This window comes from Stegostoma tigrinum, chromosome 30 (assembly GCF_030684315.1).
Source record: "Stegostoma tigrinum isolate sSteTig4 chromosome 30, sSteTig4.hap1, whole genome shotgun sequence".
Taxonomy (NCBI): domain Eukaryota; kingdom Metazoa; phylum Chordata; class Chondrichthyes; order Orectolobiformes; family Stegostomatidae; genus Stegostoma; species Stegostoma tigrinum.
The window spans coordinates 7,774,584-7,793,414 of record NC_081383.1 but is presented as its reverse complement, the minus strand read 5'-3'; the positions used below and the strand labels follow the sequence as shown (position 1 = coordinate 7,793,414).

Sequence of the window (18,831 nt, the reverse complement as noted above, 5' to 3'; positions counted from 1 at the left end):
GGATCCCCATACCACCATCTGGGTGAAGGAGTTTTTCCCAAATCCCCTCTAAACATCTTGCCTTTCACTCTTGTTACAGACCCTTCAACAAAGGGGAATAACTGCTTTCTATCCACTTTTTCTGTGCCTCTAATAATTTTATTTGGCTCAATCAGGAACCCCCAACCTTCTCAGCTCTAAAGAAAATGATCCGAGCATTCTGAAGAAGGGGTCACTGCACTTGAAATGTTAACTCTACTTTCTTTCCACAGATGCTGCCAGACCTGTTGAGTTTCTTCAGCAATTTCAGTTTTTGTTTCAGATTTCCAGCATCTGCAATTTTTTATTATCCTGAGCTTATCCAGGCTGTCTTCATCATTGAAATGTTCCATTCCAGATAACATCCTGGTGAATCTCCCTTGTGAGCCCTTCAGTAGAACTGCTTTATCCCTATAGTGTAGCGACAAACACTGCACTGTACTCCAGCTGTGGAATAACCAAAGTTCTGAACAACTTCAACATAATGATCCTCTTCTTATGATCTTTGCCTCGACTGATAAAGATGTCTCCCCTTATGCCTTCTTAACTACATATCAACCTATTCTCTTCAGGGATCTATGGACAGGCATCCCAAGATCCTTCTGTTCCTCTGAGCTTCCTAATGTCCTGTCATTCTTTGTCTTTTTACTTCTTCCAGAGTGCATCACCTCAGATTTATCAACAAAGTAAACAAGACACAAGCAAGACAAGATGGTGGGGAGACGAGGGAAGAATGTAAGAGAAATGAAGAGGAGGAGCATTTGGGTTGTTATATTTTCAGATACCATTGGTGCCAGATTATAGCATTCTGGTTTGTCACTAATTCTCCTTTCTCTACTATTTAAAATGTAGGCCAATTAGTCAAATTAGAATTGATAGCTCCTAAGGAGCACTGTAAAAAAAATTAAAAACTCCAAATGAAACTTTTAAATTAAAGTTAAAATAACATTTTTGGGTTTTTTTATGCACCCCAGCCCCTGTGGTGCCCACTGATCACAAAAGACTCCTCCTTCCTTGAGGCTGCATCTAGAATCTGTCTAATTATCATTGGTAGTGGATAGACCACTGGGGAACCTAAAGAGAAGAGGCACCTATCTCACATAACATGGTTAATTTCATGATGGCATCTGTGGAGAGAGAAACAGAATTAACATTTTAAGTCCAGCTGATGAATCATTTCCAGAACTAAAATGTATTGGAAAGTTATATCTTTATCTTGCTTTTAAATTATTATGCTTGCCTTCATTGCTCAGACCCTTGAGTATAGGAGTTGGGATGTAATGTTGAGGTTGTATAGGATGTTGGAGATCTCTTCTGGAATACTGTGTCCAGTTCTGTTCACCCCATTATCGAAGGATATTATTAAGCTGGAGAGGATTTGGAAAAGATTTACTAGGATGTTGCTGGGAATGGAGGGTTTGAGTTATAAGGTGAGGCTGGATGGTTTGGGACTGTTTTCACTGGAATGTAGCAGGTTGAGAGGTGACCGTTTAGAGGTTTACGAAATAAGAAGGATACAGATAAAGTGAATGGCAGATGTCTTTTCCTTTGGATGGGGCGTTTCATGACTAGGGGGCATTCTTTTAAGGTGAGAAGAGAAACATTTAAAAAAGACAGGAGGGCAACTTTTTTTACGGAGAGAATGGTTTGTGTATGGAGTGAACTCCCAGAGGAAGTAGTGGATGTAGGTATGGTTACAATGTTTAAAAGGCATTTGGATAGGTTTATGGATAAGAATTGTTAGGAGGGAATATGAACTAAACTGCTGCTTGGCTTGCTGTATTCATCCAGCTCCATACTTTGTTATCATGAACTAAACTAGTTTAGTTTAGGATTATAGTTGCATTGGACTGGTTGGATCAAAGGGTCCATTTCTGTGCTGTGTGACTCTATCTTATTTTTCACAGAGTTGTAAAATGAGCAAGGGACAGATGGTGTAGAGACCCAGTGCAAAAGACAAAGGAGCATTGGTACAGTATCCATTAACTTGCCAGGCATAATTTCTAACAGAATACATCTACTCCCCTGGGTATTCACTACAGAACTCCAGCCTGAGTGGCATCATCAAGGTTGGGTGGAGCTCAATGTACAGGTACATTAACCCCTTCAGAACCATTACATTTATACATTGGGTGGGTGGTATGTGGCATTGGGAGAGGCATGAAGAAGGATGTCAAGTGATGATACATCTGACTCAATTTGACAACCCATAAGACACAAGAGTAGAGATAACAGAGCTCGGAGCTGGAAGAACACAGCAGACCAGAGAGCATCAGAGGAGCAGCAAAGTTGACATTCCGGGTCGGAATCCGACCCTTTCTCACAACCCCACACGCACAAGAGTAGAAATAGGCTATTGAGTCTGTTCTGGCAGATTTTTTTAAAAAATTCGGCCAGTATTTTATCTTTGTATTGCGCCAAAAGATAAAAATCCCAGCCAGAACCAGCCCTTTCGGTGAGATTCCCAGTGGATACCTAATGGGAGATCCCAGTTAACTTCTTTTGGCCAACAGGGCTAACTATCAGGTGTGGAGTGGAACTATTCTTCACTCTCTGTGCCCCTCGGTCGGAACCATTTGACTGACACACGGCACGGAGGAAGCCAAGTGAAAATTGCGGGGCGGCAACGTCGCTGTTAATTATTTCGCAGCGGAAACCTTGAATTCGAATGTAAACCAAAACAAACCCGATTTTGCTGCGTATTTTATACAAGGAGGGAACGAGCCCCCGGGAGGGGGCTGGTTGACTGTGGGTGGCATCACCTCGGGACACAAACACACACACACGCAGCGCTTCCTGAATAAAAGGCTTTGAAGGTGGATGGGTGAGTCAGACGTTTAATTGTCGTCAATTTTGCAGGGAGTTGATGGGGTGTAGCTTTTCATTTCCTTGTTGAGATGTTTGAGATGGAAGCTCTGGCATTTGCTGTCTGCCCCTAAGTGCTGTTGAACTGGAGGATGGACCACTTCAGAGCATCAGTTCCATTGCTATGTGTCTGGAGTCATATGTGGGCTAGACTGGGCAAGGATGGCAGATTTCCTACTCTTAAGGAAGGCATGCCACTACCACCTGTTCAATGGTGTTAATGCCACTGGAATAAAATTCACAGCTGGTGAGGCTAACGCTGTAAGGATATGGGATCTAATCCCCTCCACTACAGTTGGTGGAATTTAAACTCCACCCAGTAAGTCTGAAATATATAGCTAGGCCTAATAGCAGTGTCCATGACGACCATTATTTGTTGTGGTTAAAAACTCATCTGGTTCACTAATCTTCAGAGAATGAGCTCAGCAGTACTTACCCTGCTCTAACCTCCATGTGACTCCAGGTTACATAGCAATGCGGTTGAATCTTAACTGTCCACTGAAACAGCTAAACTCACCACTCAGTTCAAGTGTGTTTACAGATAGGCAAAAAATGCTGCCCTTGTCAGTGATCCCCGCACCCCAAGAGGGACTAAAGAAGAAAAATGTAAGATCTAATGCACTGATAAAACAAACACTTAGGAAAGAGAGTGGTATGTTTGCTTTCATTAAAAGTTTGGAATATGAGTGAGGAACCTTTGTTGCAGTTACATTGGACCAGGGTGACACCAAAATTGGAGTCTTTTTAAAAAAAAATGTTCTCCTATTTAAGACACAAGTGAGTTTTGTTTCTCTCAGAGGTTATCAGTTTGTGGAATTTCTTTCCCACTGGGGATTGCGTTATTGAAGATATCTAAGATTGAGTCACAAACAGTTTTAATCAACAAGGAAATCAAGGGTTATGGGACAGGGTTTGGCTGGGAGGATATGAAAGTGGTTTTGAGGCCGCAATCAGATCAGCTGTGAGCTCTCAGAAAGTAGTGAATCTGTGAAATTCTTTACTGCTGAGGACTGTTGAGGCTGGCTTATTCAATTGACATTTTTTTAAGTAAAGGAATTGAGTTATGGAGAAATGACAGAAAAGTGGAGCTGTCTTCTCATGAATGGCAGAGCAGACTCCATTGTGGTAAATGGCCTGCTTATGTTTCTGAGTCTTATAGTGTAAGGGGTGCTGATATATGAATAAGCCTGAGAAAGAGGGCTTCCTGAATTTAAAATACTAATGTGCATTTTGGAGCAAAGGTGGTTGGCTCTGATAAATCTTATAACTGAAAAAACCAAAAGAACTGCAGATTTTGTAAATCAGAAACAAAAATACAAATTGCTGGAAAAGCCCAGCAGGTCTGGCAGCACCTGTGGAGAAAAATTAGTTAATCTTTCGTGTTGAATGACCCTTCCTCAGAACCCCATGAAGTGTTACAGGTATTTGTTTTCATTGGCATTACCAGATTTAAATGAGGTGAAAAGTCAGCCTTTGCATTTATTTTTAAAAGTATTTCTTTCTCCACTTAGATTACTGGTGACACGTGGTTTCAACCTATGTCTAAGCTTCGGTGATTATGTTGTCTATTATATAGACAATAAGTATTGCATAACTGTGAGAGGGCCATAAATGTGTTTTTAATCAACCTGCAGCACACTTCCATGCAAGGTAGGGGCTGAACCTTGACTTTCTGGCCCTGAGGTAGGGACACTTCCAATGCACCATGAGCCCTCACCATAATATACATATATATATACTCAATATTGCAGAAAGGTTCACAATGCCAATTAGCAGCTGAACCCTCAAGGATCTTACTAAATTATTCTGCACTGACCAATGCACTGGACTAACATAACTATTATAGAGATCCCTGAAATTGCTTTGTTTACAAAGAAAATATTTTCTTCATTAAAGGAATATTTAAGATGCAAGTAAATCATATTGTAATGTCAGTGGAAGGCTTTATTTTGACTTTGTGTGAAAATTATCCAGCAATTATCATACTGCAGTTTCAAAGAAGAGTGATATTGAATTTGAAACATTGTTTGTTTTGCTTGCCATGGATATGACCAGACCTGCTAAGTTCTTTTCCATCACTTTGTCTTTATGAAAGTAATCTCGTGACCTGAAAAAATGATCTTATGTCATAGATTCAATGTTTTCTATGGCAGCTGAGGAATTTAAATTCAATTAATAATTTCTTATAATCTGCATATTTATGAACATGTACCTATGATTTTGTTATAGTTTTTTAAAAAATTTATACTTATCAGTCTCCATCTAGGGAAGAAAGTTTGTCCTTCTTACCCAGCCTGGTCAAAATGTGTATCCAGATCAGCCTTATTTAATGCATTCATGAGCCACTCTGTTGTCAATATGTCAACTCACCAGTTTCACCTCAAGTTCGTTGTAAGATGGACAATAGTGTTGGTCTTGCTGAATCTTTTTGTCTTGATCGCATGTGCACTAATGGCTACACTAGCAATCAGCTTATGATAATCAGCTGAACTTTTAGTTCAGTTTGTTTACACATGCTTGATTTTTGGATCGCAGACACATACCACAGGGATCCCTTGCTAATTGTGATATTTACAACTGATGTAGATGACAGTGTTGGGGTAGATGATAAGTTTGTGGATAACATAAAGGTGGCTGGGTAGTTGTAAGTAAGGAGGAAGGTGTTAGGTTATGGGGCATAAAAATGGATTGGTCAGATGGACAGTTCAGTGGCAGATAGAACTTAACCCAGACAGATGTGAGATGTTGCCTTTAGAAGAAAGAACAAGACAAGGGAGTGCATAGTGATTTGCTTTGATTTATTGTGGTCATGTACCTAAGTACAGTGAAAAGTTTTATTTTGCGTGCAGTACAGGCAGATCATAGGGTGACTGAACAGAGCAAGGCATACAAGAGGTGTGTAAAAGCAAGGTCAACATTAGATTTGAAATTGAGAGGTCGACTCAGTAGTCCAATAACAGTGGGGAAGAAGCTATTCTTGAACTTGTTGGTGCATGTGTTTAAGACTTTGTATCTTCTGCCTGATGGGAGAGGTTGGATAAGATTATAACTGGGGTGGGAGGGGTCTTTGATAATGTTGGCTGCTTTTCTACAGCAACAAGAAGTTTTGATAGAGTCAGTGGATGGCAGGTTGGCTTGTGTGATGGTCTGCACTGTGTTTACAACTTTTCAGTTTCTAATGGTCCTGGGCACAGCATTTGCCATACCATGCTGTGATGCACCCAGATAGGTGCTTTCTATGGTGCATCTGTAAAAGTTGGTGAGGCTCCTAATGGTTATGCTGAATTTCCTGAGCCTCCGGAGGAAGAATAGCATAGTGCTCCTTCATGACTGTCGTACCAATGTGGCTGGTCCAAGACAGATTGTTGGTGATCATCATTCCAAGGAACTTGACAGTCCCGACTATCTCCACCTCTGCTCCTTTGATGTAGGCAGGCACGTGCCCTCCTCCTTCCTTCATTTTAGTTTTGCTGAATGGCAAGACACTAGAAAGCTCAGCGGAACATGGGAACAGGGATGTCATGCTGTGCTGAACAGAATTTTCTTTAGGCCACTGCTGGAGCACTGTGTGCAGTTCTAGTTACCACACTGTAAGAAGGATGTGATTGCTCTGGAGGGGGTGCACAGCACATTCACCCAGGATGTTGCCTGGCATGGAGGATTTCAGCTCTGAAGAGGGGGTGGATAAGCTCAGATTGTTTTCTTTGACACAGAGAATGTTGAGGGGGTCTTGATAGACGTGCATTAGAACAAGAGATGCATAAGGCGAATTGAAGAAAACAGCTGTTCCCCTTAGTTGAAGGGTCAGTAAAATGGAGGCATAATTTTTAAGTGAAAGGCAGGAGATTTGGGGGAATTTAAGGAAGGATAGTTGAGGTAGTAAACCTCACAACCTTTAAAAAGTATTTGGGCGAGCATTTGAAGTCTCATTAACATTCAAGGCTACAGGCCTCAGGTGGGAAAGTGGGATTAATCTAGACTAATGTAGGTAATATTATATTTTTTGACAATTCAAAAGAAAGGCCTCTTCTGTATGATTCTCTGCTTGAAGCAACATACACTTAGACTCATGATCCCATTTTGTTCAAGCGTTGTGCCTTTTTAGAATAGCCTGGGAGCTCGGGTAGCCTATAGATCCGTGTTGCTTACACCAAGGCAGTACTTTGGCCAATGAGCGTTGATTTGCCAACCAATCATCATTCTTTCCTCTGTGGCATAAATTGTCATAATTGTTTGGAATTTTCGCATTCTTGTGTTTGTCCTGAGGGTTGCAAGATAAAAAGATTTGGCAACATTCAGCATCATTCAGAATGAGTCATGTCATCCCATTGTGCCACTCTCCTCCTTCCTCCTTCCTCCTACTCATAGAATAGAATAGATCATAAGTAGAAATGCTTTGTTACTTTTGCAGCATAAGTTTAAGAATTGGAGAAAGAAAAGAAGCAGATTTTTGTCAATGGTTTGTTTTTCTTTTGCAGTTACAATGAATTTGGAGATATTCACAAATCGTTGGACAGCTTGTTAAGTGGGCCAAGGCTTCCCGCTCTTCGGAAAGGAAAGATGACAGACAACAGAATTCAGCTGTAAATTGAACTCGAGCACCGCCATCTCTGTGTCTTTTAATTCACTTCATGAAAGCAGATACAACGTAACTTGGATTTGAAGATGAATATTTTGGTGACAAAAGTCTTCTGCATGGCTGGGGTTTTCATCCTAATGATGTTGGGCTCACTGTTGCCTGTTCGAATGATCCAAATTGACTATGAAAAAGCACACAAGTCCAAGAAGGTGCTCTCACTTTGCAGTTCATTTGGTGGTGGAGTATTTCTGGCAACCTGCTTCAATGCTTTGTTGCCAGTTGTAAGGGAAAAGGTGAGGACTGTATTTCTGTTAATTGTCTTTGATAGCAAGAGCAATCTGGAGAGATTTGGAAACATAAATGTATAAATAGTTGATTCATGAAACACAACTTTTTTTAGCAAATGTTCTTCTTTCAAAAAGTTTGGTTGATGTGAAATTCCCTTTTGAACATAAATACATAAAGAATAAGAGCATTGTTTTGTTTAAATTTCTTGCATGGTTGTGGCACAGAAGCAGACCATTCAGACTTCGTGTCCACCCACTCTATGAAAGAGCAACCTGGCTAGCCCCACTCTCCTGTCCTTCAACTGCACCACTATTTCTTCTTTCTTAAGCTGCTTATCCAGTTCTCTGCCTCACCACGGTTTATAAACACTTGCTGTGTTTTAAAAAAAAGGAATCCTTGTGTTGCCATTTGTATTTTGCTGTACACTTTGTTCACCTTTCTTCGAGTGGGAATGGTTTCTCCCTGTTTATTCTATCCATACCCCCATGTGATTTTGAACACCTTTTTCAAATCTACTCTCAACCTCTTGTCTCTAATGAGAACAGCCCCGGCTTCTCCAATCTAACCACGTAACTAAGGTCCCTCATTCCTGGAATGCTTCTCTTGAACCTTTAGTGTACTGTCTTTAAAGCCTTCATAACCTGCCTACAGTATGATTTCTTGAATTGTTTACAGCACTTCAATGGAAGCCAAACCAGCGTTTTGGAAAGCTTTTGAACTCTATACCTTAATTTATAAAGCCCAAGATCCTTAATACCTCTTCATTTTCTCAACCTACCAAGCTGTGTTCGACAATTTCTGCACATATACTGACAGGTTCCTCTGTTCCTACACCCTCTTTAGATTTGCATCCTGTATATTTTCAGCTTTGATCTTCCAACCAACCCTTACACTTCTCTGCATTACATTTAATTTTCCACATCTACGCTTAATTCTAAGTCATTTCAAAAGCATTGGCCCTAGTGCCAACCTATAGACAACTTCACAATATGCCGTTCTCCAGGTCAAAACATAACCATTCACCACCTCTCTGCTTCTTGTCACTCAGCCAACTTTGTATCAAGACATCCACTGTCCTTTTTATCCGATGGTTTTCAACATTGTTGGCAAACCTATTATATGACATTTTATCAAATGCCTTGTTGAAATCCATATGCTGCCCATCAACATTCACCTCTTCCACATTATCATCATCATTCCTTACCATTATTTCAATTAAAAATTCAAAAGTTAATTAAACATGTTTTGAATTTAATGAATCTTCACTGGCCTGTCTTAATCTATGCTTGTGCAAGTGCCTGTTAATTTTGTCCTGATTACCTTTTCTGAAAGACTTTTCTTACCTTAGAGGTGAAACTGACTGGCTTGCCGTTGTTGGCTGATTTGTTTTTGTACTGGGTGCAAAGATTTGCAATTTTTGAGTTCTGGGCCACCACCTCTTCTTTAAAGGAAGTTTGGAAGTTTACGGCCAGTACCTTCACAATCTCCCCCCGTAGTCCCTCAATGTCTTCAAACATCCCATCCAGTCCTGTTCCAGAGAACAGCACAAGAGTGCTGCTCTAATTCTGACCTCTTTTTTTGAATTGCCAGAGGCATTTGATAAAGTCTCACATAACGGACTGTTAACTAAGGTATAAGCCCAGAATTGAGGCTAAATTACTGACATGGCTTGGAAATTTATTGACTAAGAGGTAACAGAAAGTAGGGATAATGAGTAGGTACTGAAACTAACAGGGTGTGACAGTGGTGTCCCAAATGGATGTGTGAGGGCCTCAATTATTCACATTGTTTTCTAATGGCATAGAAAGACATGTACCCAGATTTGCTGAGGATACAAAGTTAGGTGGCATTGTAGACAATGGAGATGATAGCACTAAATTACAAGGAGGTAGAGACTAGATGAAAGGTAAAATCTGTGGCAGTGGAGTTCAGTGTAAGCTAATATAGGTTATCCATTTTTTCCTGAAAAAGAAGAGATCAAGAAACTTCCTAGATGGAATGAAGTTAAATACAGTGGATGTCCAAAGAAACTTGGGTGTTCAGGTACATAGATCGTTAAAATACCGTGAACTGCAACAGGAAATAATCAAGAAAATGAATGAAATGCTGGCTGTTATATTTAGAGGACTGTAGTGTAAGGATGCTGAAGTTATGCTGCAGATATATAAAACCCTGGTTAAACCCCACTTGGAGTACTGAGAGCGGATCCGGGCATCACACTTAGGAAAAAGTTTTGCCCTTGGGGGGGTGTACAGTGTAGATTTACATGAATGTCACCAGGACTTCAGGTTTTAAATTCTGAGGAGTTCTGTTTTTCCTAGAGTTTAGAAGTTTTCAACATATTAACAAGAAAAGACAGCGTAGGTAAACTAATTGGGATTCCAGAACTGGGGAACATACTCTGAGAATTAGATCATTCAAGAGATATTTTGAAGAACTTCTATACAAAAATAGTGGTAGACATTTGGAATGCTCTTCCACAAATGACTGTGGATGCTGGATCAGTTGTTAATTCAAAATCTGAGATTTTTTTGTGAAGCAAAGATAATAAGGATATGGACCAAATGCAGGAATGTAGAGTTGGGCCACAGATTAGCCATGATTGTTGAATGGTGGAGCAGGCTTGACAGGCTGAATAGCATACTCCTGTTCCTGTGTTCTGATCTTTGATTCTAATTGCACCACTACTCTCAATTGTTCCTTCAACTGTCTGGACTTTTAGCTCTGGAATTCCCTCTCTGCCTCCTGACTTCTCTCTCTCTACCTCTATGACATGTTTTAAACTAGGTTTCGGTCCTCTTCTCATATCTTTATGTGGTTCAAATGTTGTCTGATAATGCTCCTAAGAAGTTCCTTGCCATGTTTTACTTTGTTAAAGGTGCTATTATCTCTGCAAAATTATTATATTTCAGTTCTGGTTTTGCGAAAATGTCCAGCATCCACAATAGTTACTGCACTGTTCCATCCTTTGGTCAATGCTGCAGTTCTCATTTAGAACCTGAACTCTTAAGTAAACTCACAGAGAAATTGCACCTAGCTGTAAAGGGGTACTCAACAGTATTCAGTTTTGGGTGCCGTAATTTTCTCTGCTATTATTTCCTGTTGATGCATTTTTGTAAAATCCCCATTGCATTTACAGTGCTGTACAAATATAGGTTGTTGTTCATGTAAAATAATACATTCTGTACCTATGTGTGGTTGTAACTCATGCATAGTGAGTTTTCGATAGATTTTTTAAACAATTGTTGTATTAGCATAAAGAGAGTAAGCTGATCAGGCATTTATCAGCAAAATTAATTGAGGAATGTTAATGCTGAACTGTGTATTCTGATTGCAGACTTTGAAGGCCAGATGGATTGGAATAGAGTTTTTTTCCAGAGCTATATATTGATACAGAAATATATATCTGTTCAATGAATGGTGAATTCATGATAATGTAAATTAGACAAGGTTGTTACATCCACTGGGGGATGTAAGTGCTTGGAGTATAGGCTGCCTTGTACATTTGGAGTGCTCTTGGGTCATAGGATAGACAATATCTTCAAATTCATATCCTGTGCTATCTCGGACAAGGGCAACAGGTGCATGGGAGTACTGCCACCAGCACTTACCCATCTAGGTTGTACTTTATCCTGATTTGATACCGTACGGCCATTGTTCATCTTTACTCAATCAAAATCCCGGAATAGGATAATTTCAAAGGCACTGCAGAAACATTCTGAACTCACCTTTTAGCAGTACAAAATGACAGTATGTGATGAAGACTCGACATTAGCTTGCTTTCTCTACGTATACTGCCTGATCGGCTGTGATCTCCAGCACTTGTTGTTTTCAGTCCCCCACCACCCTCACATGGTCAATTTAAGAAGGGCAATAAATGCTGCCCGTTCCAGCATTGCCTGACTTCCACGTAAATAATTTTTAAAAAGCATGCTTTTATCCACTTCTGTCACCAGTCATCGTTTTGATTCTCCATGTGAGACTGACATTGTAAGTCTAAAGAATGTTTCCAATGTGGAACTTGCTAAAACAGTTGCAATGAATAGCACAGAAACTAAATAGACACAACATCAAAAAGAATGGAACATAAGGATATGGTGAAAATGGGTGGGAGAGGAATCATGTGGAACATAAGAGCCATTTGTCATGAAATTGCAGCAGGTTAGAACCAACTTGAGAATATGTAAACTCTGTTTACTGACACCTCACATTCGTCCGGGGCGAATGAACATTTGATTTGAAAGATAGGCTGTAAAGTATTGGAGCAGGGTTCTAAGCCACAGCACTAACTCGTCTCCAAGTACAATAAAACAAAGCATTGTGAATTCTGAAAAACTGAAGCCAAAACAGGCATTGCTGAAGAAACTCAAAGTCTGGCAGCGTCTATGGTGAGAAAGTAGAATTAATGTTTTCATTCCAGTGACCCCTGTACAGAACTAATAGTAGATAGGAAAGGACTGAAATTGGTGCGTCGGGGGCTGGGGGAGTAGGGAAGGAAAACAGGAGTGAAAGGATAAATGGAGATATAGCCCAGAATGAGAGAGGAAACGACAGAGAGCCAGAGGGATGGATGGTACTATGCTCAGAAGAAAGAAAAGCTCATGACAGGGTCCATTAGTAGGAGATGCTGCCAGACCTGCTGATTTTCTCCGGCAATTTCTGCTTTAGTCTCCAACTATCTTCAGTTGTTAACACTCTCTCACCTCTGGGTTAGAAAACTGCCTGAATGTAAAAATGTCTGCTAACATTCCAGTACAGTACTATGTAAATGCACCTCTTTGAAAGGTGCCATCTTTTGGATGAGACCTTAAACTGAGAACCTGACTAGCCTTAGGTGAATGTAAGAGATACCTTTGACATTTTCCTTCAAAGGACAGCGGGAGAGTTATGCCCAGTGACATGTCCAACGTTTATCTCTCAATCAACACGGAAACAGATTACCTGACCGTACATTATAATAAGTGACTGCTTCTCAAAAAAAGCACTTCATTGGCTGTAAAGCACTCAAAGTAGTTGTCCTGTAGTTGTGCATAACTGTATTTAAATTATTACTTTTTCTACTTTCATTATCATATGGCAATTTGTGGGTCTTTTCTTACATTATAATGATAGTACATCAATGTTCCCTCAGGTTTTCTTCCTGGTCCATAAGTAGGTGGGCTGTTCAATTTCTTTTGCACGTCCACAAATGTGGCAATTTAATGGCACCATTTTGTCCATGGATGACATTGGATCATTCATATTGTTAAATAAACGCACAGCACTGAGGGACTATTGCTACTCATAAAAGAGCACTTCATTAGCTATGAAATGCTTTGGGGCTTTCTATAGTCATAGAAGAGGCTGCAGAAATTCAAGTCTTTAATTGTTTCCCTTGGAATAAAGTAGACAGAATGCAACTCTGAGGGAATGCAGACCTTGTATTGATTTCATCTTTTATAAATATACATTGTATCACTTTAGGCTGTTGCCACAAAGCTCTGGCTCTAGAAAGCTGGAGGAAACACCAGCATCATTGATACCACACTATTATACGAAGAGGTGTGATGCAACTTGGTTTGGAAAAACTAATAAAACCTTTCAGATCTGTTGCTGAATGCCCCCACTTAGTTATTCTTTCTTCCACAGGACAGTAAAAGAATTGACACCGAGCTCAGAAGTCAGTGCAGTCCAAATTATTCAGTATTCCCCTCAGCTATTTTTTCTTACAAAAATATACTCTCTTCATAAAATTTGTTTTAAAAGTTACAAAACATTTGACCGAATGTTCCAGAATTTGCAAGGAAATTCAACATGTCCCAATACAGCATGTTCCACTTCATGCAATTATTTACAAAATCACTCTGCATCAAGTATACGATTTGAAGAAAAAAATTGCAATTTAAAAATTAAACAAAGAGTAATAGAAGTAACATTTTCCTTGATGTAGTGTGTTCCACTTTGATGTGCCTCAATACATTTTCAAAACTCTTGGTTAGCAGCATGCATTCCTTGTATGGTGCATAGCCCGAAGGGTATAACAGTGGCTGAGAGGTCCTAGGAATGACCATTCCCCTTGGTGCCTTGCTTCCCCAAACTTTAGTGTGTGCCTCAGCATGTAATCTTTGACCTTGTAAGGTGCCAGCATGCAATATTTGGTAAGGAAAATTCCTTGCAATGGAAGATCAAGTTCTGGGCAGACCAAGGGGTGTCTTTCAGTGAGTTGATGGTCTTCCAGGTGTGCGTAATGTTTGACTCTGTTTACATCCTTCAGCACATCCTGTAGAGCACAGAGGCCTGCATGGCAGAGCTTCTTTGGATGAACCTCAATTAAAAGTCACTGTTCTTTGCAAAGGCGCATGCCATAAAGTGGAGGACAACATGGCAAAATGGAGGAGGTAACACTCTGGTTGTGTAGAACCAATACTTACATCTGTAGTGGGGTCTCTCAAACTAATGACAGTTCCTTAATCTGACATACTTTAGTTCTGAATGAGCTGACTCTTGTGTTACAGTTAATTTCTAGCTGCTGTCCAATTTCATGCATGTGGTGTATGCCCAGAGTGGGCCAGCTCTCGCCAGATGCCCTGTGAGTGTTCCCCTACTTCCCCTCCCACCTTACCCTGTGTAATGTAATTGCAACTGGGAAACACAAATTACTATACAGAACCATGAACACTGACTAATTTGAATTCCCTTCTTCCTTGTCAAGGGACACAGAAACCTAAATATCTCAGCTTTATTGTCACTAGCTGGCATCAACAAAGACTGGAAGCCATGCCTGAAACTGAATTCACCAAGGGAATCTCAATTTTCTTTTTTTTAAACAGAAATTTAGGAATTCCAACTGGATAATTTTTCTGAAAAAATCTAATTGTAATTATTACTGTTAGGTGTGAAATTAAGTGTCAGAAATATCAGGTTTCTAATGGAATAAATGTCACCAGTCTTGTTAATCATTCATTGCTCAGTTTCAAACATTGTTCTATAGACTGTTAACTTCCTGTTGCAGGTTCAAGAGGTTCTTAAGCGTGGAAACATATCAAGTGACTATCCGCTGGGTGAGACAACAATGATGGTGGGATTTTTTCTGACTCTTTTTGTCGAACAATTGATTCTGACATTTCAAAAGGAGAAAACATCCTTCATTGACTTGGAGACATTCAATGCGGGCTCGGAAGCGGGTAGCGATTCTGAGTATGAGAGCCCCTTCATTTCACCTGGACGAGGTCAGAGCAACCTGTACAGCCGCAACTATCCTTCACATAGCCATTCTTTCAACTTGTTGGAGCTGCCTCATTCCAGCCCTTTGCGTTTGCTCAGCCTCGTGTTTGCCCTGTCTGCTCACTCTGTGTTTGAGGGTTTAGCCCTGGGCTTGCAGGAGAAAGGAGCAAAGGTCATCAATTTGTTTATTGGAGTGGCAGTCCATGAGACACTGGCTGCTGTGGCATTGGGAGTGAGCATGGCTAAAGGCGGTGTGCTGATGAAAGATGCACTGAAGTTAGCCGTGATGGTCAGCGCAATGATACCAGCTGGAATAGGCATCGGGATGGGCATTCAGAGTGCCGACAGCCTCGGCAGTCACATTGCATCAGTTGTACTGCAGGGTTTTGCAGCTGGGACATTTCTGTTTGTCACTTTCTTTGAAATTCTAGTGAAAGAATTTGAAGAAAAGCATGACCGCCTTCTGAAAGTACTTTCTCTGATCCTGGGGTACACATTACTGGCTGGGTTTGTCTTTCTAAAGTGGTAACATTTTGCCTTGGTTCAGCTTGCACTACAATGAAGGCACATGACCATCTCACTCTATTTGATTAGAATCTCTGATCACAATATTGTTATTTTCCAATCTATCATTACATTTGTGGGTAGTGGTGTAATAACCAGCGTCGTCGTAAATTTCTAACTGTTTTTATAGTTGCTGCAAGCATAAGGTACAGGGTTGGTACTGGGTTTACTTAGTATATTAAGTGCCAGTAAGCAAAAAGGTTTTTTGAAAAATACTAACTTAAATCTTTGCACTATAATATGTCAGTGTATCTCATGTGGCATGCTTAATTCACCTGAAATTGTTTTCATCAGTATGTCAACTTAGTGTTATACAATGGAATATTTGCCTGTTACAACTATTCACTTCACAAGTCCATAATATTTTACTGCGATTCTAGTGTCAACATTGCTGAATATGTTTACATATGTGTATATCTGGTGTATAATGTTTAAATTATTGTCAGGGTTTTTAAAGTTTATGCGCTGAATACTTTCTGGACTGCATAAAATGTATTGTAAGCATTTAACAAATTTCTTCAAGTTTGTGTTTTTGATAGAAACAGCCTGTTTTCCTTGATACCAAAGGGGGTGCCAGTGTCAAAGTGAGAATGCACAGGGATTATTTATTTTCCTTACTGTACTTTAATCTCACAGCAAGAGACTTGCATCTTCTATCTCAAGCTTGTTTTAAGCACACAGACGTCAGTCTGGCTGATGGTAAAGATTTACCAAGGGTCCTGAACTAAGGAGTGGAGAATTCATCTCCTTTCCAACTATTGATCCCCATGTCTCTTGGCAAGCATGTCTTTTCGTGGAAATCAAGCAAGGGCATAATTTGATTGGACTGTCATTTTCTTGGGATTTGTAGCCTGCCGACACACTCGATAAGCTTTGAGCATAAAAAAGATAATGTACTGATTTGCTGGTGACTGCAAAATTTGTTTCTTGATTTTAGGATGGAGAAAAGTTAGGTCGAGCTGGGTGCAGGCAAGGAGAGAAGAACTTCCTACTTTTATCCTGATTGAACACTTGCTTATTTAGGCCGCTGGTGTTTATTACTTCACTAAGGAAAACTGAATGGAAGGAAGCACTGAATCTTAATGAAATAATGCACTTCACTCCTGGATTAATGCAATGCTGTTAAGTATGATGTAGTGACTAAGCTTGCTCAGCATCAAATTCAGTTCTGCTTGCTAATGGTGCTTGATGGCACTGTTGAACTATTTATCTACACTGCATTAATAAATCTCCCCTAGTTAGGGGATTGTAGTCAAATTTGTTGCCACAGGTCTGGACATGGAGAAAAATCAGCATAAATCTGATAAGCAAATCATGCTGCTGGCGACAGTGTAGAGGCCCCTCTTCCATTTTGAGGTCAGAATCAAATTCTGCTGAGATGTGATGCCTCCAGCACCAGCAGAGAGTAGTTTGGCACATACATTTTTTTCAGGGTAAAGTACTGAAGCCCATCCAGTGTCTGTGAAAAGCATGTACCAGCAGTCAGCAAAATAAACTTTGCTTGTGACTCTCCTTATTAGATAACTGTTGATGACTTTTTATTTATAAACAAAAGGAGTTGGGCCGGAAATAGTTACGTCACGTGCCAGGAAATCAACAAAACTCAGGAAGGATAGTCTGTTGTAGATGGGGTTGACAGAAGATAAATGAAGGATGATTGCCCTTTTGGGATAAAAGCTGTTGTCTGAAGACAGGTAGGAGAGAATGCTGCATACAGGATGTAACACAGATGAGTGTAGATTAAACAAGTGTTCAGGAATGTGTAGCTTAGGTGGGTTATAAGGGGATGGGTCTGAGTGGGATACCCCAAGGGTTGGTGTGGACTTGTTGGGCCACTGGGCCTGTTTCCACACTGTACGGATTCTGTGATCTATTCTATGAGTAACACTTCATTTGGTGATTTTTTTTTTCTTGCCTGTGAATTCCTTAGAGGTCTCAGTTAATGGCTTAGCAGCGGCTCTATTTCCTATGGCATAGTAAGCCAGAGAAACTCTCGCCTTTCTGAATTTCACTTCTTCCTTTTTCTCCCCTGAGGGCACTGACTGTGGTTGTGGTACAGTCGCACAAGCCGTGCCAACTTGAACCTCACTCAAGAATTTCCTTCTTTGAGACTATAGAGCATGTGCTGGTGGGTTATTATTAATCAGCAACAGGAAAGAAGAGAAATTATAATCATTTTTAAGGTTCTGAGTGTTGCCTAAAGTAAATATGATGCTCTTCGACACAGATGGTGTGAGGAACTATATTACTGTAAATATAATGTATTTTGCTCAACAGCTTTGTCATTGAACATTTTTTGTAATTGTGAGAACTCAGTCTCCTTTTAAGTGAAATGCAGTAGTATGAAGTAGAAGTGTGAGGCAGTGAGTTACTTCATTAATAATGCTTTGTTGAATCAACTAAATTAGGGAAACCAGTTCTTTTTTAAGCTGCTGGAGAAATGTTAACCTATCCTTTAAGCAATATTAGAATATACTTGCAAGACAATCTTGCAATTTATAGTAAATTGTACGTGAAGCACTTAAGGATTTTGAGGCCTAATATTGTGTGTCAATGCCAGTTTTTTTTAACGTGTGATCATCTGGGAACACTTTTATTTGTTTTTGATAGATTTGAAATGTGTATCATTTACTTTTTAATATTGATTTAACAGCATCTTCTTGCTAAAAGGTGAACGATGATTATTTGTCTATGGTAACTTCGTTTGCCTAATAGGACTTTTTTTTTAAAAAAGGTGATGTTTATCCAATAGGGTATGCTATTGTTCAGGCCTGTGTTGTTTTAGTTTGTCCTTGAATTGAGATGTACTTTCTTTGTAGGTATTGATACCTATTCTGTTTGGTATCCACTCTGCCAGTAGTCTGTACAACCATCAGTCTGCTTTTCTATTAGAAGTTTGGATCCCAATGTAGATTGAAAATTCAGTCTGGGCAGTGAGCTCCATCAATATTTAAGTGCAACTTTGTAGCAATAATAAAGGACTGACTGTGCCACCAGTGCATCAGGTGTAGAGTATTTTTGCCTTTTTTACCTGATCATAAAAGATCTCGATCATTACAGACAAGGCTGGTCCTAAATTCAGTCCCAATCTCTGTTGAATTGGATTGCTCCTGGAACCACAAAACCTCCAAAAACTGGCAGCTTAGGTTGGATGGAATGCTAAAATATCTGAAGCACAAGTAAGCTATACCCACAACTTCATGCTTTTAATGGAATTTGGTGAGTTGTGGGTTATGGCGGGTTGTAGTGAGGATCGCAAAGGGAACTACCAACCAGCCAATATCAGGACATAGATTAGCAACTTAAATGTGGTG

General features: G+C 40.0%; 1 protein-coding gene across 3 annotated transcripts in view; it reads left to right on the top strand.

Moving 5' to 3' along the window:
- LOC125465719 (zinc transporter ZIP3-like) overlaps window positions 1–18,516 on the top strand; it is a 31,057-nt gene extending 12,541 nt beyond the window's left edge. Inside the window, exons 2-4 of one of the 3 annotated variants that reach the window (XM_048559474.2) lie at window positions 677–753; window positions 7,362–7,755; window positions 14,742–18,516. In XM_048559474.2, coding sequence (XP_048415431.1) covers window positions 7,549–7,755; window positions 14,742–15,482 — 948 coding nt within the window. In that variant the 5' untranslated portion in view covers window positions 677–753; window positions 7,362–7,548 and the 3' untranslated portion in view covers window positions 15,483–18,516. Of the gene's footprint in view, window positions 1–676; window positions 754–2,607; window positions 2,843–7,361; window positions 7,756–14,741 lie in introns of those variants that run through there. The other 2 variants (XM_048559476.2, XM_048559475.2) reach the window with 2 other exon arrangements.
- Window positions 18,517–18,831: the final 315 nt, after the last annotated feature.